The following is a 23,148-nucleotide window of genomic DNA, read 5'->3' on the forward strand; positions in this document are numbered from 1 at the left end:
TGCCAGGCTTTTTTTCAATGACTGTTCTCTTCTATGTCACCCTTTTTTAGGGTCCCTGGCCTCGAGATAGTACTCTCTGAACTTTATGAAATAGTCCCTCTTCAAGCCCACTTGGGCCCAAAAATGAGTTTTAGAAAGTATATAAACAGTACCTGTTTACTGTAAATAACAACAATAACAAAATGCTACAAAGTATACACAAATAAATATACAAAATAAATACTATCTAATTTCACTCTTTTCCCAAGAAGTAAACTTCCTTTACATTTTGTCATGTCTTTCCAGACTGCTTTTATCCATAGACAAACCAAGAGTTTTGTTTTTTGTTCTTTTGAAAATAGAATCATGTTATACACACAGTTTGGCAGTTGGCAGCCTGCTTTTTGCCCAAATATCTTGACTGTCCTGTGCCAAGATGGATGGTCTGCTTTCTTTATATTCCACAGCATAGATATATTCCAAATTATTTAACCATTCTCTTAATGAAATGTCTACTGTTTTGGAGGCGCCTGGGTGGCTCATTCGGTTAAGCATCTGCCTTCGGCTCAGGTCATGATCCCCGGGTCCTGGGATTGAGCCCTGCATTGGGCTCCCCACTCTGCGGGAAGCCTGCTTCTCCCTCTCCCACTCCCCCCTCTCCCACTCCCCCTGCTTGTGTTCCCTCTCTCGCTGTCTCTCTCTCTGTCAAACAAAAAAAAAAAGAATGTTATGTGAACTGAATCATACAGTATGTAAATTTTTGTGATAGGCTTTTTTCACTCAGCATCTCTGGAGAATTATCCAGGCTGTCATGTGTAAATAATAGTTCATTTTTAAAAAATTGAAATATAATTGACATACGACATTAATTTAATTTCAGGGGTACAGCACAATGATTTGGTATTTGTATATATTGCAAATGACTACCACAATAAGTCTAGTTAACATCATCACCACCAAATTTTTCTTTATTGTGATGAGAACTTCTAATCTACTGTCTTAGTTACTTTTAAATATGCAATACAGTGTTATTATCTGTGATCACCATTGTGTACATTACATCCCTATGACTTATTTACTTTATAACTGGAAATTTATACCTTTTCACCTCCTGCACTGATTTTCCTCACCCTCCATACTCCTCTCCTCTGGCAACTATCAATCTGTTCTCTGTTCTGAGTTGTTTTTTTAATTTCACATATCGGTGAGATTTGTCTTTCTCTATCTGACTTATTTCACTTAACATAACACCCTCAACAAGAATGCAGAGAAAGGGGAGCCCTCCTACACTCTTGGTGGGAATGCAAGCTGGTGCAGCCACTCTGGAAGATAGTATGGAGGTTCCTTAAAAAGTTGAAAACAGAGCTACCCTATGACCCAGCAATTGCACTACTAGGTATTTACCCCAAAAATACAAATGTAGTGATCTGAAGGGGCATGTGCACCCCAATGTTTATAGCAGCAATGTCCACAACAGCCAAACTGTGGAAAAAGTCTAGATGTCCATCGACAGATGAATGGGTAAAGAAGATGTGGTATATATATACAATGGAATATTACTCAGGCATCAAAAAAAATGAAATCTTGCCACTTGCAATGACATGGATGGAACTAGAAGGAATTATGCTAAGTGAAATAAGTCAATCAGAGAAAGACAGTTATCATATGGTTTCATTCATATGTGGAATATAAGAAACAGCACAGAGGATCATAGGGGAAGGGAGGGAAAACTGAATGGGAAGTCATCAGAGAGGGAGACAAACCATGAGAGACTCTTAACTATAGGAAACAAACTGAGGGTTGCTGGAGGGGAGGGGGTGGAGGGTTGGGGTAACTGGGTGATGGACATTATGGAACGCATGTGATGTAATGAGCACTGGGTGTTCTATAAGACTAATGAATCACTGACCTCTATATCTGAAAGTAATGATACAGTTTATGTTAATTAATTGAACTTAAATAAATTAAAAAAAATAACACTCTTAAGGTCCTTCCATGTTGCCACAAATGGCCAGATTTCCTTCTTTTTATGGCTGAATAATATTCCTGTGTGTGTGTGTGTGTGTGTGTGTGTGTGTGTGTGTATACACACACTACAATTTCTTTACCCATTCCTCCACTGAGGGACACTTAGGTTGCTTCCATGTCTTGGCTATTGTAAATAATGCTGCAATAAACATAGGGGGGTGTGTATCTTTTCAAGTTAGTGTTTTCATTTTCTTCAGATAAATACCCAGACGATCATAGGGGAGTTCTATTTTTAAATTTTTTAGGAAACTCCATCCTGTTTCCCATACTGGATCCACCAATATACATTCCCACCCACAGGGCACAAGGGCTTCCTTTTCTCCACATCCTCACCAACACTTGTTATTGCTCATCTTTTTGGTAATAACCATTCTGACAGGTGTGAGGTGACATCTCCTTGTGGTTTTGATCTACATTTCCCTGATGATGAGTGACGTTGAGCAGCTTTTCATGTGCCTGTTGGCTTTCTGTGTGTCTTCTTTGGAAAAATGTCCACTTATGTCCTCTGCCCATTTTTTTTAAAAAGATTTTATTTATTTATCTGAGAGAGAGAGAATGAGAGACAGAGAGCATGAGAGGGAGGAGGATCAGAGGGAGAAGCAGACTCCCTGCTGAGCAGGGAGCCCGATGTGGGACTCGATCCCGGGACTCCAGGATCAAGACCTGAGCCGAAGGCAGTCGCTTAACCAACTGAGCCACCCAGGCGCCCTGCCCATTTTTTAATCGGATTGTTTGGGGTTTTTTTTGCTATTGAGTTGTATGCATTCTTTATATATTTTGGATATTCACCCCTTATCACACAGGTGATTTGCAAATATTTTCTCTTATTCCATAGGTTGCCTTTTCATTGTGTTGATGGTTTTCTTCACTGTGCAATAGTTTCTTTTTGTTGCTGAGTAAACTTACCATGGCATGGATATACCAGAGTTTGTTTAATCATGCCAACACAGAAAGACATCTGGATTGTCCCTTTCTATTTGTGGCCATTACAAATAAAACTAGCATAAACATTCCTGTACAAGTTTTTGTGTGTACTGTTCTCATTTTCCCAACTGATCATGATGCTGTTGCTGGTCTTTATGACTTTCCCCTGTTACTTCTCATTCCTTTGCCTTAATAATAGCTAACACTTATAGAATGTTTACTACATGCCAGACCCTGTCCTAAGTGCTTTATAAGTATTACCCAATTCTGAAAATAACGTTTGAGGTATGAACCATTATTATCCCCATTTTACAGGTGTGGAAACTAAGCAGAGACAGGTATACAGCCAGCATGTGTGAGCACTTGGCAATGAATCCGGGTCAGTTGGAACAGAGCTCAGCCTTTAAATCACTACGTTATACAACCAGGACTCAAGATGGTCAGAACTCTTTCCCTACAGAATGACTTAGACCTTCACTCCTGGAGGGTCTGAACTCTTGGTTATCTCACTTCTACTGCTTTAGTCCTCTGCTTTCACCATTAGACATGGTGGTATAAGGTATCCCTGGGGTGCCCCTGGCTTGCACCCATCTCCCTCCATCACCCTGTTGTGTGACAGCAACCTTATTTTCTCTAAATCATCAAGATCAGTCACCCCAGCTAACATCTTGTGCCCCCTTTCTGCCTATTCACTCGATGGCATTAAGAGCCCAAAATAGCCAGGTCACTGTGCCAAGGTCCAGTTCAGTGGAACTTCCTCTTTGAGGAAGCGAATCTCCTTGGGATACCAAACCTCTAACCCAGCGGAGCCCAGAGTCATGGGTCTGCAAGCAAAAATGTTGTGAATGGGTCATAACTCCCACCCTTCTCTCGGTTTCTGGGCCCATCGTGTACTCTGGCTGAAAGAAAAATGGTGCCATAGAATGCCTGCTGGTTGAGAACATAAACTGCTCTCTGTGGGCAGCACTCCATTCTTAGAAGGTTTTGCCATAAATGAGTCTCCTGTCAGGCCAACTGCTTCCGAGGGATGGATAAGGGACGTGATTAAGACCCATGACTCTCGTGAGTCTGTGTGGTGTTAAACCATGGGCTCTAGACCAATCATCTCGATTCAAATGCAGGCCTCACCACTCACTTACCTACTGTTGACTTGGCATTTTTTGAAATTTCTCTGTGACTCAATTTCCTTATCTGTAAAATGGAGCTAATGATAGTAGGTTGCTCAATATGGTTGCCGGGAAAATTAGATGAGTTAATATGTGCAGGGCACTTCGCATGCTGGACATTGCTAGCACTCTGTCACTGTACAGTGAGAGCTTTGTCAGAAGCCATGTTGTGCAGGCCACCACGGGAACGTACAAGCCATCCAGGATGTCCACAGATGGTGGTGGTGGCAAATGGATGGGAGCAGGGAAAATAAATCCAAATATGAAATTGCCTTCTAGAGAGAACAAATGTCTGCCCCCTCCTTGTTGAAGAGACCTAACATAAGCATCCTTCACCAGGTGGTGGGCTGGTTTGATAGCTTTTGTAGGTCAAGTGGAATTTCAGCAATAGCCCTCGCTGGGTCAGACACAGTAAGGGGCAGTCCATCCTGCGAAGGCCATGTGAAGCCTGTGTTCTTGCCACCACAGGCACTTCGTTCATGGCATGTCTGGGGAGGAAATGGAATGACATCCACAAAGCAGGTTGACCTCACCCACCTGATCACCAGAAGCAGCCTCCAGGGAGGGGACCTTATTTATGATGATGTGGGGCCATAGTGACACAAATATTCTTATATCCTGGGACCCTCCTGAGAGGTCTCTGCACAAACTTCCTTCCTAAACTCCCTGTCCCTAGTCCTGATTTTGTTCTATCCAAGTCTGTCCACCCGGCCAAAGACTGGCCTTGCCCATGAATCAGTAAAGATCCTCAGACTATGTCTTCTCTCAACAGAACCAATGACATATTCTACTTCAAATTTTACCTACTGGAGGGTTTTCCTCCTTCACTAGCTGCCAGGACTATCTCTCAGAAAGCATTGTTATGTTTTTTTAAAGAAAGAGTCATTTAATTTTCTGCAAGAAAAGAATTGCTAGTTATCTTTTTTTTTTTAAGATTTTTTATTTATTTATTTGACAGAGAGAGGCAAAGTGAGAGAGGGAACACAAGCAGGGGGAGCGGGAGAGGGAGAAGCAGGCTTCCCACGGAGCAGGGAGCCCGACGCGGGGCTTGATTCCAGGACCCTGGGATCATGACCTGAGCCGAAGGCAGACGCTTAACGATTGAGCCACACAGGCACCCCTGCTAGTTATCTTTGAAAGCGAGTATCTTCATAACAAAATGCCATGTTTAAAAACTTCAGTTTTCATAAGTTTTATAACATTTTTCTTTTATTATTATTATTTTTTAAAGATTTCATTTATTTATTTGACAGAGAGAGACAGTGAGAGAGGGAACACAAGCAAGTGCAGAAGGAGAAGGAGAAGCAGGCTTTCCGCCGAGCAGGGAGCCCGAGGGGCTCGATCCCAGGACTCTGGGATCATGACCTCAGCCGAAGGCAGACGCTTAACGAATGACTGAGCCACGCAGGCGCTCCTTACATCTTCTTTTATTGTGGTAAAGAACCTGTAACATTGAATTTACCATCTCAACCATTTTTAAATGTACAGTTCAGTTGTGGGTTTGTACAGCAGCTCTCCAGAACTTGAGAAGGGCTTTATTGCTGCAATCGGAACACTAACACTTAGTGCACGCTCAGTGCTATTTGAAGAGCTTTACATGCATTAAGTCATTTAATTTTCAAAACAACCTATGAGGATAGATTTTTTTTTTAATTATCTCTCTTTAGAGATTCAGAAACTGAGGTACACGGAGGTCCAGTTACTTGCCCAAATTCACGCAGCTAGGAACTGTAGAACCAGAATTCAAACAGGCAGTCTGGTTCTCGAATTCTTGCTGTTGATCTCCTTATTAGACCACTTGCGCCTGGTGATGGTGTATTATGGAGAGCCAGCCACCCGTAATCCAAGATCGAATGTTTTTTTCTTCTCAATATCTTTCCTGAAGCCAGGGGATGAGAAAGGAGATGCTTTTGGCAAGACAGGGCAAGCTAGAGAGCACACCAGGGCATTTTGTGGTTTCTTTCGGCCTTCCTGAAGTTCTCAGGCTCCACCCAGCTGTACTTGGAGGTGAGGAGCGTGGAGCTCCCGAGATCCTGGGCCGACTAAGTGGGTCAGTTAATCCTCGGTTCATGACGGGGCTTGGGCCGCAAAGTCACCCAGTGTCCCATGTTTAGTTTCTCTTGCGACCCAGAAGCCCACAGGAGGCTATTTATCAAGAGAGGAGCTGTTACCTGGTGACGTGGGCTGAGCCTCAACATGTCTTCTGGCCACCCCCGGGGCCTCTCCTTCTGGGTCTTGCTTTCCACAGCCTCATGGATCACCCCAACCTGCAGAGCAGTGTTGGCTCCACTGAGTCCTAAGGCCCCAGGGGTAGAGGTGTTGAACTGCAGCCAGGAGCAGCCAGAGAGCCCTTCTCTGTCCAAGACCCCACTCTCAGAACACTGCCTCTGCCCCTCACATTCCAAGGGCAGCCCTGGCTCCACCAGCACGCTGGACCCGGGAAGCTTCTGCGACGCCGCCAGCCGCCCACACACGCCTGAGCCCACAGGAAGCACAGCCCGCTCGCCGCCGGCCTACTTCTTTGTGTCTTTGGCATGCCCGGCCGGCCAGGACTGTCACGTGCTTGCTCCCAGCTGCAAAGGGATCTGGGAAAGCGAGTGTCTGGCCTTTGTGGTTCCTATAGTGGTTGGTGGTAGGTTCCGTCTCCGACCAAACATAAAAACGGCTGTACGTGCTCGCCCAGCTCGTCAGCTCCAAACGATGGAAGATAAAAACAACCCATCTCAAGGAGCTTTGGGGAAGGTTCTGTGATTCACTACATTAGAGCGAAGCTGTTACAGGCACAGAGTCTGAAATCGGCTGCCTAGATTCAAATCCTGGACTCTGCTACCCACTAGCTGTGTGAGTTGGAGCGAGTTACTTCCCTTTAGTATGCTGTAATTTCCTTATCTGGAAAATGGGCATAATAAAAGAGTCTTCACTTTAGAGGTTTGTTGTAAGGATTAAATAAGGTAGAGCATGTAAGGAGCTTAAGTACCTGGCACATAGTAAGCTTTTATGTGGGTGTGGGGTTCATTTCTTTCGTTGTCTTTAAAGTGCTTAGAACAGTAGCAAGGCTATCCTAAGCATTTAATAAGTGATATCTGTTGTTGTTATCATTATGACCTGTTTATTGCCTGCTTGTCGAGGTATTTCTATGGACTGTATCCTAGAAATGGAATTCCTAGGTAAAAGGCTATGCACAATTTAACTTTTGGGAGGTATTGACAAATTGTATTTGTTAATAAGGTACCAGTTGGCACTCTCGCCAATCCTGAATGATGCCCTTTTCCTTACATTCTCTCCATGACTGGATTTTAACCTTTTAAATTTTTGCTCATCTGACAGGCAACAGTGTTATTATCTTCTTTCCCTATTTCAATTTTTAAATTATGCATGTATTTCAAGCTTATTATAAAATTTAAAAAATACATAATCGATACATAATGTGAAAAAATAAAAATTGCTCCCTATAATCCAAGTCCTCAGAGGTAACCTGTGTTGGTTACATTTGCTAAGTTTGGTATGAAAAAAGAAGCTTTATCTCTTCAAATCCTTTTCTACAAACACATAACCATATATATATACACACATATATATATAGTGTATATTTATATTATACACTAGATTAAATTACATAATATAATTACTATGTAATTATAAATTATAATTTAACTTAATTAGTTTAATATATAAATGAATCAAATTAATTAAACCCTGTGGCTTAACTAATTAATTTTATATATCATTTTAATTAAATGGGATCATACTATTTTTCTGCCTTTTCCCCCTGTAACCATATTTCTTGGATATCCTTCCATGTCAAAATGTATAAAACTAACTACACCTTATGGTTGCTTGGTGTTCATGTTATAGATGTTCCATAATATATTTAACTATTCCCATATTGGTTGTTTCCAACTTTTCACTATTCTGGACAATGTTGCAATGAAAACCTTATTAATATATTTGAATACTTGTCTATTTCCATAGAGTAGATCACTAGAAGTGGATTTCCACTGAAAATATTGCTAGGTATTGCTAAACTGCCTTATTTTATTTTATTATTTTATTATTATTTTAAATTTTTATTTTATTTATGGGGGAGAGGCAGAGGGAGAGAATCTTAAGCAGGCTGCATGCCCAGCATGGAGCCAGAGGTGGGGCTTGATCTCACAACCCTGAGATCGTGACCTGAACCCAAATCAAGGGTCAGACAACCAACTGAGCCACCCAGGCGCCTGCTAAACTGTCTTCTTAAAATGTCCCACCATTATATACCTTTGCCAAAACATACAAGAGTGCCCTTGTCCCCACAATACTTCCAACACTGAATATTAACAATCTTTTGATTTTTGAAAATCATATCTGCTGTTTTTGCTTCAACAAGTATTTCTTTGGGGCACCTGCGTGGCTCAGTTGGTTAAGCGTCTGCCCTCAGCTCAGGTCATGATCTCAGGGTCCTGGGATCAAGCCCCAGGTCAGGCTCCCTGCTCAGTGAGGAGCCTGCTTCTCCCTCTCGCTCTGCCTGCCGCTCCCGCTGCTTGTGGTCTCACTCGTTCTCTCTCCCTATCTCAAATAAATTTAAAAAATCTTTTTAAAAAATCTTTCTTAAAAAAAAACACCACACGTATTTCTTTAATTGCTAATGAGATTGGGTAGCTTTTCTTATTAGCCATTTATCCTTCATTTCCATATCCTTGGAATATTTTTCTATTGTCTTTTTCTAATTGATATGTTAGAGATATTTTTTTAAAGATTTTATTTATTTGACGGAGAGAGACACAGCGAGAGAGGGAACACAAGCAAGGGGAGTGGGAGAGGGAGAAGCAGGCTTCCCACTGAGCAGGGAGCCTGATGCGTGCCTCGATCCCAGGACCCTGGGATCAGGGCCTGAGCCGAAGGGAGACATGATCAACAGACTGAGCCACCCAGGCGCCCTAAGCCTTTTTAAACTCTGGTTTCTGAGCAGTCTTTTGATAAGCTGAGACAGGAAATCCCGAAATATTCCCATTCCAGACAGCACTTTCCATCTTTCTACACTTGGACGTGACCCTGGGGAGATCCTAGGGGAATAGCAGGTCAGATACGGTATATGGGAGACAGAGAATCCAGGAAGGCAGTGAGGCTCTTCCCCAGTCCTTCCTCTGATTCCATGTAGAACTGAAGACAAGTCTCCCAAAGCCTCAGGCTTCCCGTGTCTTTGGGACCCTGGAGGGAGTATCCCCCCACTCTTCCCAGGCAGTATTTTGGTGGTGAGGTGAGAAAATGGAGGCCCTGAGAAGGAGGGGATTTGTTCCTGCCCGTCCTGAGCTTAGTAGAGAAACTGTGACTCAGGGATATGACTCCAGGGGCCAAAGGTTCTTCCAGCCTCAAATAGAAGGGCTTTTATTTTCCTTTGGATTTTTTATTTATAGTATTATAACATGTCCAAAATAAGGCTTGATTAGGGGTTTTGATGGCTTAATTTGGGCCATTAACCAACACTGACGTAATTCTTCCCAGGGCTCTTACCTGAGAAGGTACAAGCCAAGTGGGCCCTGTAAAGGTAGAGATGATTGCATAAAAGCCATTTTATTGTTCTTTTCTCAGCTTTTCTGGAGCCAGGCTTGGCACAGGAGGAAGGCTGGGGCAGGAGGGGCGGGGGAGGAGGTCATAGCGAACTTTCCCCTGCATCCCTGTGACAGATGTTGCTGTTACCTCTTCTAGACTACATACCTGGGTTCAATCCCACTTCACCTTTTCTTCTGGTAGATTAGATATGTGACAAGACACATAATTTCTGTTCCACTCAGACCCTTCTTCACTTAAACTTGGATCTGTCTTCGAGATATCTCCCTTTCTCACCTACAGATTGAAGAGATTTAAGAACAATAGGAAGCTATGAACCCACTTCAGATCTTGATTCAAATAAACTGTAAAACAAAAATTTATGAGACAATAGGGGAAATTTGAACACCGAATATTTGATAAGAGTCAAGACTTACTAATTTGTTTAGGTGTGCTTATGACATGGTGGTTTTATTTTATTTTATTTTATTTTAAAGATTTTATTTAGTCATTTGACAGAGAGACACAGTGAGAGAGGGAACACAAGCAGGGGGAGTGGGAGAGGGAGAAGCAGGCTTCCCGCAGAGTGGGGAGCCCGATGCGGGGCTCGATCCCAGGACCCTGGGATGATGACCTGAGCCGAAGGCAGACGCTTAACGACTGAGCCACCCAGGCGCCCCTACATGGTGGTTTTAAAGAACAAGAATTCTAATCTTGAAGGGATGCATACAGAAATATTAATGCAAGAAATATTATCATGTCCAGGGTTTGCTTCAAAACAATCCAAGGTAGAGGAGGGCTGGGAGGTATAGTTGAAGCCAGATGGGTGATGAGCAGATTTTTATGGAAGGTGGGTGGTGTACCTGCAGGTTCATTATACTTTTCTCTCTATTTTTGTATATATTGAAATTTTCCTCTGAGAGAGAGACAGAAATACAGAAAAAGCCCTCCCTCTCTCACTCTCTATTCTTTTCCTGTGGCTCCAGAGAAAGACACTTCCATCTCCTCAGTGCCTCCCTTGCTCTTATCATCAGGGGCAGACTTCCGATAAAACGGAGTCACACGTAACAGCTCAGGGGGAATCCGTGCAGCGGCAAGTTGAGAAGAGGCGTCCCATCCGGAAGAAATACACCGTGAGTGGCGAAGTTTCCAGCACCATGGCAGTCTGGAAGGGAGGACATTTCTGAGCGGATGGGGGGTGGGCAGGAAGCCCTCCGAGCGCCTCTCAAATCATGCCCCTTGTAGGAAGCTGGGGCAGAGGGCTTCCCCCGCTTCTCTGAGCTCTGTTGTTACCATGGTGGGCAGGCTTTGAACTCAGCATTGTGCAGAGACAGGGAGGTGCTGTGAAGTAACCGTGAGCAGCTGGTTGAATTCGTAAAACTCTGTTTCCTCTGATGCGAGATGAAGAAAATGCTACTTAGCTGTCCAGGTTTGCTGTGGGCAGTGCCACGTGGACCTCTAGGGAGCAGGGCCTGGCCTGGCGCCAGTCGTGCCTGGTGACAGCTTTCAGTAAACACTGCCGCCTTTTGCAAAGGGCGTGGAGCTGGGCTGGTGAAACCGGGAGACCTGAGCAGGACATGGCTCAGAAACTCTGCTTAGCTGGTAGAAACCTCAACCTGTGCAGCCAGGCCTACTTCAGGCCTCCCCAGGCTGCGGCTACATGCGCCACAGGCCCCTTGTATGGTGGGTTGGGCTGCTCGTTTGCAGGCCAGTCCGTCCGTGTATAGACCAGACGACCCTGTCTAATCCCGGCCTGCTCTCGGCCACCCACATTATCACGGGTCCTTCATAGCCTTCATCGGCCATTATGTGATTGGTTTATATGTTTCCTTGATGATGGGCATGGCATTGAAGGCAGAAACTTTGCCTCGTTCCCCACTTTGTCTACCAAAACAGGTCTCCAGGAGTGTTTGTGGAATGCGAGAGTGAATGACTGAGTGAATGAATGACCACGCACATGTGTGTCTCCCCAAGGAGAAGGCAGACTGGCCGAAAACAACAAAAAATTTAATACCTTTATTTGGGGTTTTGGTTACAAAAGTAATACATGCTTATTATTTTTTAGACTATGCAAGTGTATAAAGTAAAAATGGAAAATTATCCCCTTCCCTCCATTGCCTCTCTCCAAAGGTAACCATGGTTATACTTGGATGGAGTCTCCCTCCTACAGCACGGGGGCGGGGTATGCCCCACTCCCTTCCCACCATGAAGACCTCACTGCTCAGGTCAGGAGACACCTGCTCTTTCACTGTTCTCCCCATTCCCAAGAAAGGGCCTCTGAGACTCCCCAGAGACACAACACCACAGCTTTCCTCGTTCCTTCTGGTGCTTCTGCTTCCCGGCCGCCTCCCCCACTACCCTCCCCCTCCTCACCCCCGCCAAATCCAGAGCCAAACAAAATACAAAATGGCCCCAGAGTAATTAGAAAACCTGAGCTCCGGAGTCGGATGGACCGAGGTAGGGATCCTGCTCTGCATCTCCCAGGTGCCTTAGCCCCTTCTGCGCCTCAGCTTCTTCCTAAGGAAAAGGAGGATGATTTACTTACAAGATTGGGGTGTGGCAAGGGGTAAGTGGGGCACACGTGCAAGGGTGAGTGTGACCAGGTGGTGCATACAGGTTAGTTCTGCTTTCTCCCTAATATCACTCCCTTGGCTGGACTTTGATTGCTTCCCTGTCACTTTTATTTTGCTAGAGATGAAGAACAACATTTTTTTAAACATTTTTAAGATTTTTATTCTTGGAGATTCCAGCTTCATCATCTCCTCTCCCTTCCCTTCTCTGGGTTTAATCCTTCTTTCCTCCCTTCGCCATCTTACCAAACGGTGGTCTAAGACCTGTTTAAAGAGGTCCAAAGAAGTCTGGCTGAGGCTGGAAGGAAAAGGGGGAACCCACAGTGGGGCCCCCAAGGCCACAAGAATCCATCTTCTGTCCATGAAGATGGAACAGAGCCAAAGTTCAGGCAGCAGTTATATAATCTCTTGACTGTTCGGCTGCCAGACTGATAACCTACCTCCTCTAATGTTTACTGTGCTTTCCTAGAGCTTGAAAGAGCCAGAAGGAGCATGGACCGCCCCCATCCTTCTTTGCAGTGGCCATGCCCAGTATCAGGGTAGGGTACAGCCTCCTGGGATTAACAGGCCTGGGCTGGGGTCCCACACTCCCCAGGGACAGCCCAGGGCAGGAAGCTCAGGGCTCTCCCCATATCCCTTCATGTGAATCTGGGAGTCAGCCAGCTCTGTGGGACTCTGGTTGGCTAGGGAAGGGCGGATCAGATAGAGGAGGGAGCCCTTAAGTTCCTGAGAAGCAGCATTTGGGAGGCTCAGGCCACAAGGAGGCTGACTGGGGTGGCCCACCCTGGGAGCAAAGACAAAGCCAGGGGCCATGAACACCTCTCTTGCCGGCCTCAGCCCTTTCCCTGGACTGCCTCCATCTGTAGCCCTAATTTGGACAACTTCTCCCAAGCACCTTGTAGGCTCTGGGGGAAGCATTCTGGGAAAGCGGCAGGTAGAGGCTAGGGTGCCATACAGGAGCCACCGAGCACTCCAGGTCCGAGGTCCGGGCATGAGAGAGCCGGCAGTCCGGGATGGAACAGTGCTTTGCAATTCTTGTCTAGGACAAGCAAAATCACAGCCTCTCTGGAGGTAATGACTCCAGGACTTTCGATGAGAGGGTGAGAATGGGCTTTCTTTCTCTTTCAGATCTTGGATGTTGGGCTACTTCAAGCCCCAAAGCAGGAGAGTAGAGGGGGTATGAGATGAGACCTCAGGAGGAGGAGACCAGAGGGGCGGGCTGAAGGCAAGGTAAGTGAAGGCAGCCAGCAGACGAAGAAGCCAGCAGAGGCAAAAAAGCAGCGCGAGGAGCCGCCCCGGGGGCACAGCTGCACCCACACGGCTGACTGGGGCCCGTGCCTGGCCGATGGCGTAATGGTGAGGATGCAGATGTAGGAAGAAGCCAGGAGAGGCAGAGGGATACTGCGGAGAAGGGGGTAAGGGAGATTCCCTGCCATGGGTGGCCACGGAGCATCCTCCTGGATGGGCTCCCTCACCCATGGGAACCAGGCGGACAGACGCCCATCATACAGCAGCCCAGTTTTGTGCTCCTTCCTTCCACTCCAGTTTGGGAAGTCCATGGATCTTTCTGCGGGCAGTCTCAAGACCAAACTTTGTCCCTTTCACTACCCAATAAAAACTTCACCCCACAGCTTTCATCCAAGGAGATGAAAGTGGCTTCTGTAGGCACAGAGTCAGCAGGTTCCTAGAAGAGTGGGGCAAAGCTTACCCTGGTCAGGCAGCCAGCTTTCAGGAAAGAGGGGGCCCTTGGCTTCAAGATGAAGGACTGTTGGGGTGGGTTCCCTTGTCCAGCCCTTCAAACCTGGGCTTCTCTGGATGAGGGCAGCCCCAGAAAGAGCTAACAGATCAGGCCTCAGCCCTGTCTTAGTTCTTCAGCAAGCAATTGCCTTTTTCCGGAGGCCATCACATGTCCCTGGGACACTATCCTAGCAGGCTCAGCAGCCCCAGCCAGCACTGAAGCCTCCAGCTGGAGCTCTCCTTCTTTCCTGGACATGTGGAGACCCTGAGAGTTTTAGGACTCATCACAGGCCAGTGAAGGACAGTGGCACCATGCTGGGCTGCCCTGGAGCCCTGCTATCCGCCTTGCGAGCTGTTGAGGTACCAAGCGGAGAGATGGGGGTGGGGGTTGGACTTCAACCTCCTGAGATTTATGAGGGTAATAGAAAGTGTTGAGGAGCACTGCCAACTTCCCTTCCACTTCAAAGCTCAAGGGGAATACAGGAGTCTGGAGAAAGTGAAACCTGGATATTCTGTCAGGGCAGCTGTGGCAGGACGACCTGGGTGAGCAGCTGTGGGGTGGGTAAGATTGTGCCTTTTGGAGCATGGATGTCTGGAATGAGAGGGTCATTTTAGGAGAGAGCTGACCCTGGCTGTGGATAGGAGCAAGTGGGCCCACAGCCCTGGGTGCCCCTCAATGGCAAGAAACAGATCCAAGTACAGAGAAGAGCCTTTAGAGGCAGGGACACGTGCACACATATGCTCACACAGACATGCACACTCATGCACACTCACGCACAGAGGCCCACACAGCCATAAACACCCTGGCAGGCATAGGCTCCCATAAGTACACACAGACATGCCCAAGTCCAGACACGCAACACTCACACTGGCACATTTTCACACTCACTCACACACACACACACACAAAGAGGTAACGCACAGGTAGACACGAGACCATGCACATTCGCAGACCCACAAAGTCACATATGCCCAGGCACCCACCAAAGAGATGTGTGCACAGGCACAGCACATATCTGCATGTGCACAGGCCTCTGTAAGCATGCGCGCGCGCACACACACACACACACACACACACACACACACGCGCGCGCGCGCGCGCACGCACACCCAGTAACTCAAACCCCAGCTAGCCCCCAAGCTATTTGAAAACCTCCTGGCCAGCTGCCCTGAGTCTTCCACTCTTTCACTCTGGGCTGCAGCCCAGGCCCTCCTCCCGCCCCACCCCGCCCCCAGTTGGTTGTATAAATTCCTTCCCTTTGCCCCTTCCTGACACAGCCTGCCTGCAACACCAGCACAGCCCCTGTCTCAGCTTACTCCTGGCAGGCGGGTCAGGACCAAAGCACACCAGCAAGCAGCATGGGTAAGGACGGGGCCTTCTGACAACCAAGTGCCACTGACCTCTGGCCCACAAAATAGGAAGTGATAGAAAAGCTGGGTCGGGGAAGCTGGTTAGGGGAGGGGGTGTTGAACTCTGCTCCACTGCCCCCACCCCCAACCCCTGCATTTCCCAGTTCAGCCAATGTTTCTAGAGCTGTAAAGAGAGGGTAGAGGGACTGCTGGGAGGGGTGGCCCTGGACCCCCACCTGGCTCCCTGCCTGTGGCCTGGAGGGCTCCAGTGGCCTTTTTTTTTTTTAAGATTTTTTTTTTTTAATTTGTTTGACAGAGAGAGCACAAGCAGAGGGAGAGAGAGGGAGAAGCAGGTTCCCTGGCGAGCAAGGAGCCCGATGTGGGGCTCGATCCCAGGACCCCTGGGATCATGACCTGGGCTGAAGGCAGCCACTTAACCGACTGAGCCACCCAGGCATCCCTCCAGGGGCCTTTCTGCAGCTGGGAAAATCTGGTAGGGGTGGGGGTATACGTAAGGAGAACCTCTTGTCCCTGGCTGTCACCATAGGTGAAAGATAATCCTGATTCCAGCCTTGGGCCAGATTTTTACTCCAGGAAGTGGGAAACCCAGACCTTGGGGGCCAGATCACTCTCTAGCCACCCTGAACCCCCGATCAGTCTGAAAGGGGAATCAGAGCCCACACACTCTCACTGGGGCCCTGTTCCAGCGCCTCCCACCTTCCCAGTCCCAAAAGCCCCCCATTCCCCATCCTCAGGCTCCCAGATGTCGGGCTGAGGAGGAGTTCAGGTCTGCTTGGGAGTATCGAGGCCCTTGTCCCCTTGCATCTGGCTCTTTCCTGGACTGGCAGAATGCCTAGCAGCCAGCCTGACATTGGGAAAACCCAGTGAGCTTCTCCTGGGTTCATCTCAAACCCAAAGGTGTTCAGAGATGGTGCTTGAGATGCTTAAGACAGAGAGGGTGTCAGGCAAGAACACTGATGCTCCTGGGGACCTAGGGTTGCACAGGGCCTGACTGACTCTAAGAAACACTGAGGTGGGGGGTGGGGAGGGGAAGATGAGGCAGCCGGCAACACCTCCCTCATACCTCCTGTCTGTCTCTGTTCGGCTTTGCGGGTTTCCTGTCTCTGTCTTGATGTCTTGGAGTTTTGAATCTCCTTCTGTTCTGTGTCCAGCAACCTCCTTCCTCACCCCCTTGCCTCCCGTGCCAAGCCCTGGCATAAGTCTCCTTAGTTGCTTTGGACTGGCCCTCTCACCCTGCTCCACCCAGCCCAGCCCTCTCCCTGGGATTTCTGTCCCGCACTTCTGGCGCAGCCCTACCCGTATTTATATGGTGCTTCCCCTTTACAAAAGTACTTCTGAATACATTGGCTTATTTGACTTTCATAGTCACCTAGACAAGAAGGTAAGATATTATTACCCCCTTTTAGCCAAAGAAAAGGAGAAAGTGAAGAGAGCAGATATCAGATCTGGACTTTGAAACCAGGTTTCTGCACTCAAAAACGCTGTTGCCACGTCCGGGCCTCCTAAGTCACTTGGCTGCCATGAGTAGGAGACCTGGTTTCCTGGCTGCGGGCCTGAGCCCAGGCACCAGTGGCGGCTCGACTCCGGCTCCTCCCGCCTCCCCACTTGCGGCCCCCCAGCTGTCAGGGCATTGGGCACACTGGCCGTGGGCCAGGGCAGGGAGGCAGCGCCCTGTCTGTGCTCTCCAGTCCGGGATTTCTTTCAGCCTGCAGCTCCCTCTGTGCTATTCCTCCCTTCTTCCTCCTGGTCAGACCCCAAAGCCTGATGCCTGAGGCCTGGTCCTCCTGGCGCTCCTTCTCGGCCACTGGCTTTGGTGCCGTGGATCCCTGTGGCTTCTCTTGCCAGACTTCAGGGACAAGGAGGGCCACACCCTACAGCTCTGCCTGATGGGCCTCTGAGCCCTCCAGAGGTGGACCAAACACAGATAAAGGAAGTGGGGCTCACGGGGGGGCGGGGGGGGGAGGAGCAGGGGTGGAGAAACTGGTCTAAGGACAGCCAGGTGGTAACAGCCCTATGGCCTCGAACTTCAGCCTCCTGTCCCTTCCTTCCCAGACCTTTGGCTAAGTCATCCAGGTTCTGGCCAGCAGCCTGGGGGCAGGACCCAGAGGGTAGAAAAACAAGAAGTGCCCCAGGCCCCGGGAGAGATACTGGCTGGGACGGAGCCAAGCTGGTACCACCCTCGCTAGCTGAGGGCAGCCTGGGCGGACTGGCTCCGGTCAGGTGCAGCGCTGCCCACTTGACGGCACCTTCCTGTTTACCTCTCCTAAAAGCCCGCTGCGGTGTTCTTAGTACCTTCTTTTTATACAGATGGTGTGGAAGTTGAGCTGGGAGGTTAAGTAACTTGCGCAAGCTCCCGTGGCTAGTCAGCGAGCCGCTGGGACTGGGGTGCAAGTCCAAGCGGTCACTGCTGTGCCGCCCAGCTGTGCCGCGCTCACCCTTCGCCTGCCCTCCCCTGGGTCCTGCTTGAGTGTCTGTCCATCTTCAGGTCCTACCTGTGCAGCTCCTTCTGCCACAGGCACACATCACTCCGGTGATGGTGCCAGAGTTGACACAGGACCCGGGACAGCGTGTCTGCCTTGGCCAGTGGCGGGGTGTGTGTGGTGGCACGTGGGGAGGGAGCCTTCACCCTCCAGAGAGTGGTCCAACCAACCGTGCCCCGTTGTTTCCATAGCTACAAAATGCGGGAAGTGTGGACCCGGCTACCCTACCCCTCTGGAAGCCATGAAAGGTCAGTGTGCAACGTCTGAGAGCCCATGCCCCCGGAAAGGAATTCTACAGGCCAGCACCTTCGACTGATTCCACCGCTAGTGGGGGTGGGCAACCTGAGACCTCGGCCTCGGGCACATCCAGCACCACCGCTGTCATTCCTCTCCACGCTGCCATCCCCGCTAACTGCTTGCTACCCTTTAGGACCCAGGGAGGAGATTGTCTACCTGCCCTGTATTTACCGAAACACTGGCACTGAGGCCCCAGATTATCTGGCCACTGTGGACGTTGACCCCAAGTCTCCCTACTATTGCCAGGTGAGGTGGAGCTCGGGCACTGGAGGACCCTGAGACCCTTCCTCCGGCCCTGGCCCCAGCGATGCCCTTTCCCAGTCCAGCCTTCTTCGCCTTCCTTTGGGTATGACTGTAAAGTGTGTTCTTTGCCCAAGGGCACCCCTGAGGTGCTGGGCAGCGATGAATTCCAGGCTGTGCTGTGCTGCCAAGCCCAAGTGGGTCCAGGGATCACAGAGGCATGGTCTGGGTGAGCACCACCCCTCCCCCTCTCCCGTCCTAGGTCATCCACCGGCTGCCCATGCCCAACCTGAAGGATGAGCTGCATCACTCGGGATGGAACACCTGCAGCAGCTGCTTCGGGGACAGCACCAAGTCACGCAACAAGCTGATGCTGCCCTGTATCATGTCTTCCCGTATCTACGTGGTGGATGTGGGCTCCGATCCCCGGGCCCCGAAGCTACACAAGGCATGCGCCCTGCCTTTTTTGCTCAGGGACCCTGGGGGTGGGCAATGGAGGTGTGGGAATAGTTTTTTGTTTGGGGGAGGGTTTTTTGTTTTTGTTTTGTTTAATTTTCCCTCCCTTAGGCAGGAGCCTCCAATCCTTCCTTTCAACATGTTGTTGTGTACCATCTTTGTGCCACGCACTCACAGCTGGCTGCTGGTGATACAGAGTTAACACTGGCAATGGCCCGGGCGAGAAGCTTCTGGTCTCACAGGGCTCTGAGACAGGGGGAGAGAAGTCAGTGCTTTCTGCCTGCGGAATTAGCAGTCTCTCAGACTCTCCCTTGCTGCTCTGCAGAATTGAATCTCTGCCCTATTCCCACTGGGAACATTGTGTCCGTGTCTTGAACGAAAAGAAGGTGGGGTCAGCAAATAGGAGTAGGGGAATGGGGGAGTTGTGGTTGGGTCCCCCCAGCCCTGTAAGATTCTGATGCCATTCCTTATCCCCCTCCAGGTCATTGAGGCTGAGGACATCCATGCCAAGTGTGGCCTGGGCTACCTGCACACCAGCCACTGCCTGGCTAGTGGGGAGGTGATGATCAGCTCCCTGGGAGACCCCAAGGGCAATGGCAAAGGTACCTGCTGGCACTGTAGGCAGATCTGTGGGGGGAACAGATCCCAAGCTGGGGAAGGGATAGGTTGACCTTCCAGGGAGAATCAGAGGGCTAGGTCTCATCCAAAATTTAAACCATAGTCAATTAACTTCAGTAGTTTCAATTATTTCTATGAAGATGAAACGTGACTGATGAATTCACTTAAAAGTTATAGTCAGAACAGTCCGCTGTGGGGAATGTGGGCACAGACATGGCCCCAGAAAAGGCATACATTTGATGTCAGCCTTTAGGAATTCAGGAGCAAGTCTCACAGGCCTTGGGATCCTTCATCTTCACATTTGCTCTCTCATTTATGGTACGATCAGGACTGACACAAAATGTCTACTATGTGCCAGATGCAACCTCTGAGGGAGCTGCTACTAGGATCTCTGGTTTCCAGATGAGAAAGCAGGGCACAGACTGATAAATAACTTACCCAAAGTCATACAGCTAATGAGTTGTAGGGGTGGAACTCAAACCCAGGAATCTGAGTCCTAATCACTACACCGGGCTTCTTCCCTCTGAACCTTACCCATTTTGTCAGCGCCCTCCATCTGACGGCTTGGAGCAGACTATCAGCTCCTTTTTCTCAGAGATGGGAGAAACGTGACACTCCTAGATTTAATAACACTTCGGAGTTGACATCTAGTTGTATTTGCCAAGAATTGTCCAGGCTTCATAACATACCAAGCAAGGGAAAACATGTTGGGCATTCATGTTGAATGAAAAGTAAATATAATTTGTCTGCTGTAAAAAAAAAAAATGTAGTGAGCAGAATGGAGCCTAGACTCTGGGAGGAACCCCACAGAGAGTGGGAGGCTGGGCGAGAGAAGCACGGGGTGCTGAGTCCCAGGCTCTTGGCTCAAGGGAACAGAAAACTCCCCCTGTGGTCTGGAGAGGACAGGGATGAAATTGATGGCGGTAGGGGCACCAGAGTGAGTCCCCACCTTCCATCCGGTCCTCTGGGTGGGGACCCTTTGGACACCTGAATCGAAGGAGCTGGCAAACCCAGTGGGAGGAAGGGGCACCAGGCAATGGACTTGGAGCCTCTTGGACATGCCTGGGAGTGAGGGCTGGGTGAGGGTAGCAGTTCTGTTACCTCTACCTGCCACTTTACTTCCTTCCCTGCTCAGGGGGTTTCGTGCTGCTGGATGGAGAGACATTCGAGGTGAAGGGGACGTGGGAACAGCCTGGGGGAGCCGCACCTATGGGCTATGACTTCTGGTACCAGCCTCGACACAATGTCATGATCAGCACTGAATGGGCAGCTCCCAATGTCTTTGGAGATGGCTTCAACCCTGCTGATGTAGAGGCAGGTGAGAATCCCCCCCACAGGCCAGCAGGAGCCTGGGCACGCACGCATGCCGCTCCTCTCTGCTTGAAAACCCCTCTCCGGGCCTCTTACCCCCCCTCCTGTGAACCCGACTCTTAGGCTGCTGGTATAAGAGTGTGCTGAGTACTCTGACTTGCTCAAGCGTCTTCCTAATCCCTCCCACCGGTTTTTCAACCTTCTGCACGGGGCTGTGCCCTGGCTTTTGCCCACCACCCCCTGCCCGGATCCTGAGCCCATCCTCTGGCCCCGTCCCCATGCCAGGGCTATATGGAAGCCACATACACGTGTGGGACTGGCAGCGCCACAAGATCGTGCAGACCCTGCCTCTACAGGATGGGCTCATCCCCCTGGAGGTCCGCTTCCTGCACAACCCCGACGCGGCCCAGGGCTTCGTGGGCTGTGCCCTCAGCTCCACCATCCAGCGCTTCTACAAGAATCAGGTGACCTGTGTCCTCTGGCCCTCTCCTCCCAGCAGTCCGAGCCTGTACCTCTGCCAGGCTTCCGCAGCCACGAGGCACCCCTCTCTCTAGGCGTGACCCAGGCCTCTCGGCCTGGATCCACTAGCCCAACTTCTCCAGGAACAAAATCCAAGGCCACTTGTTCTCTCTCTCTTCTCTCCTCAACCCTAAATTCCCACATATTCATTCAAAAAGTATGTGTGAGCTTCTACAGTAGGCACTGTGCTAGGTGCTGGGAATGCAGACGTCATCCCTACCTTAAGGGGTTTGCATCGGACTTAGACCCCGGTGGCAAGAAGGCCCTGCCTTGGCTGGCTCCCTGTAGACAGTAGGGCCTGGAGAGACCCACATCCGACCCCAGCCCCCCGATCTCACAAGCTCACCTCTCTGCCTCCCAACCCCACCCCCAGGGAGGTACGTGGTCAGTGGAGAAGGTGATCCAGGTGCCCCCCAAGAAGGTGAAGGGCTGGCTGCTGCCTGAAATGCCAGGTGAGTGCCTGGCGCAGGGGCGGGGGGGGGGGCTTTCAAATGGGGCTTCCTGGCCGGGGGACAAGAGTCCTTAAAGCCTCTGAACCACACTCCCACCCCAGGCCTGATCACGGACATCCTGCTGTCTCTGGATGACCGCTTCCTCTACTTCAGCAACTGGCTGCACGGGGACCTGCGGCAGTATGACATCTCTGACCCGCAAAGGCCCCGCCTCACGGGACAGGTGGGGCGCCAACAGAATGGGGAGCAAGAAGGAGGGAGGAAAAAGAAGTCTGGGGGTGAGGGAGAGGGTATGAAGTGGCTGGGGGGTGATAAAGGAGGTGCAGGAATAGCAAAACTGGAGGCTGAGGGATGGTGCAGCCCGGGACTGGGGGGAGCCATGGCTATACGTGGGGAAAGTGAGGCAAGCTGCTCTTCCTGCAATGTCCTCACTTCCCACCATTGTCCTCCTTTACGCTCTGTATCTCCCCACCCAGCTCTTCCTTGGGGGCAGCATTGTTAAGGGAGGGCCCGTGCAAGTGTTGAAGGACCAAGAGCTAAAATCCCAGCCAGAGCCCCTGGTGGTCAAGGTGAGGATTTACCTCCCCTCCTCCTCCCCCGTTACCTCGCAGCGCCCAGTCCAGCTCATGGGACCCTCAGATCCATGCTGGAGAAGTATGGGGTGGGGGGCATACTCCATGATCCCCCTCCAAGGACCCATATGTTATTACCATGGGACTGACCCCCCTGGTTTTCCCAAGGGGAAACGGGTACCTGGAGGCCCTCAGATGATCCAGCTTAGCCTAGACGGGAAGCGTCTATACGTCACCACATCGCTGTACAGTGCCTGGGACAAGCAGTTTTACCCTGATCTCATCAGGTGAGAAGCAGACCGCCTGGGCTTCCCTCCCTAGCCCTCCTCTCCCAGAAGAGTCTGCCTTTCTGAAGACTCCTTGGGCACCCCCACCTGCTTCCACCCTACAGGCCCTGCTCCTTCCCTAGGACCTACCCCTGCATCACAAACTCTTGGGGGAAGGGGATGGCCACTTCTGACCTCTCTTTTCCCCTTCCTGTGTCCACCAGGGAAGGCTCCGTCATGCTGCAGATTGATGTAGACACAATAAAGGGAGGCCTGAAGTTGAACCCCAACTTCCTCGTGGACTTTGGGAAGGAGCCCCTAGGCCCAGCCCTGGCCCATGAACTCCGCTACCCTGGGGGTGACTGCAGTTCTGACATTTGGCTCTGAAGTCCACCCCTGGTAGCCACTCCATATCTGAGCCCTCACTTATGCAGAGACATGGCTACGCTCTGCTCCCTCTTGGCCCCCAACCCTTGGCATTGTCCCACCAAAGCCAACCTGAGGCTGTTGGAATATACTGAGTAGTGTCTTCATTTACAGATCACTGTTGCATGTTGCTCACTGGCTGCTTGTACATGAGCTATGAGCTCTTGGAAATTACTTTACCAAGAAATAAACTGGTGAACCTATTCC

The 23,148-nt window shown here is 49.8% G+C and overlaps 1 protein-coding gene across 1 annotated transcript; it reads left to right on the forward strand.

The window, feature by feature from the left end:
- The first annotated feature begins 6,293 nt into the window (after positions 1-6,293).
- SELENBP1 (selenium binding protein 1) lies at positions 6,294-23,090 on the forward strand. The gene is given in 14 exon segments (XM_088022243.1): positions 6,294-6,729; positions 17,820-17,887; positions 17,890-17,955; positions 17,957-18,032; positions 18,215-18,327; positions 18,584-18,769; positions 19,259-19,379; positions 20,531-20,713; positions 20,992-21,170; positions 21,599-21,677; positions 21,779-21,900; positions 22,154-22,246; positions 22,418-22,536; positions 22,740-23,090. Coding segments are annotated over 14 exon segments (2,004 nt in total). The 3' UTR covers positions 22,903-23,090.
- Positions 23,091-23,148: the final 58 nt, after the last annotated feature.

Source organism: Eumetopias jubatus, unplaced genomic scaffold (genome assembly GCF_037043125.1).
Source record: "Eumetopias jubatus isolate StellerSeaLion01/CBP00866 unplaced genomic scaffold, mEumJub1_p1.0 scaffold_4, whole genome shotgun sequence".
NCBI lineage: Eukaryota > Metazoa > Chordata > Mammalia > Carnivora > Otariidae > Eumetopias > Eumetopias jubatus.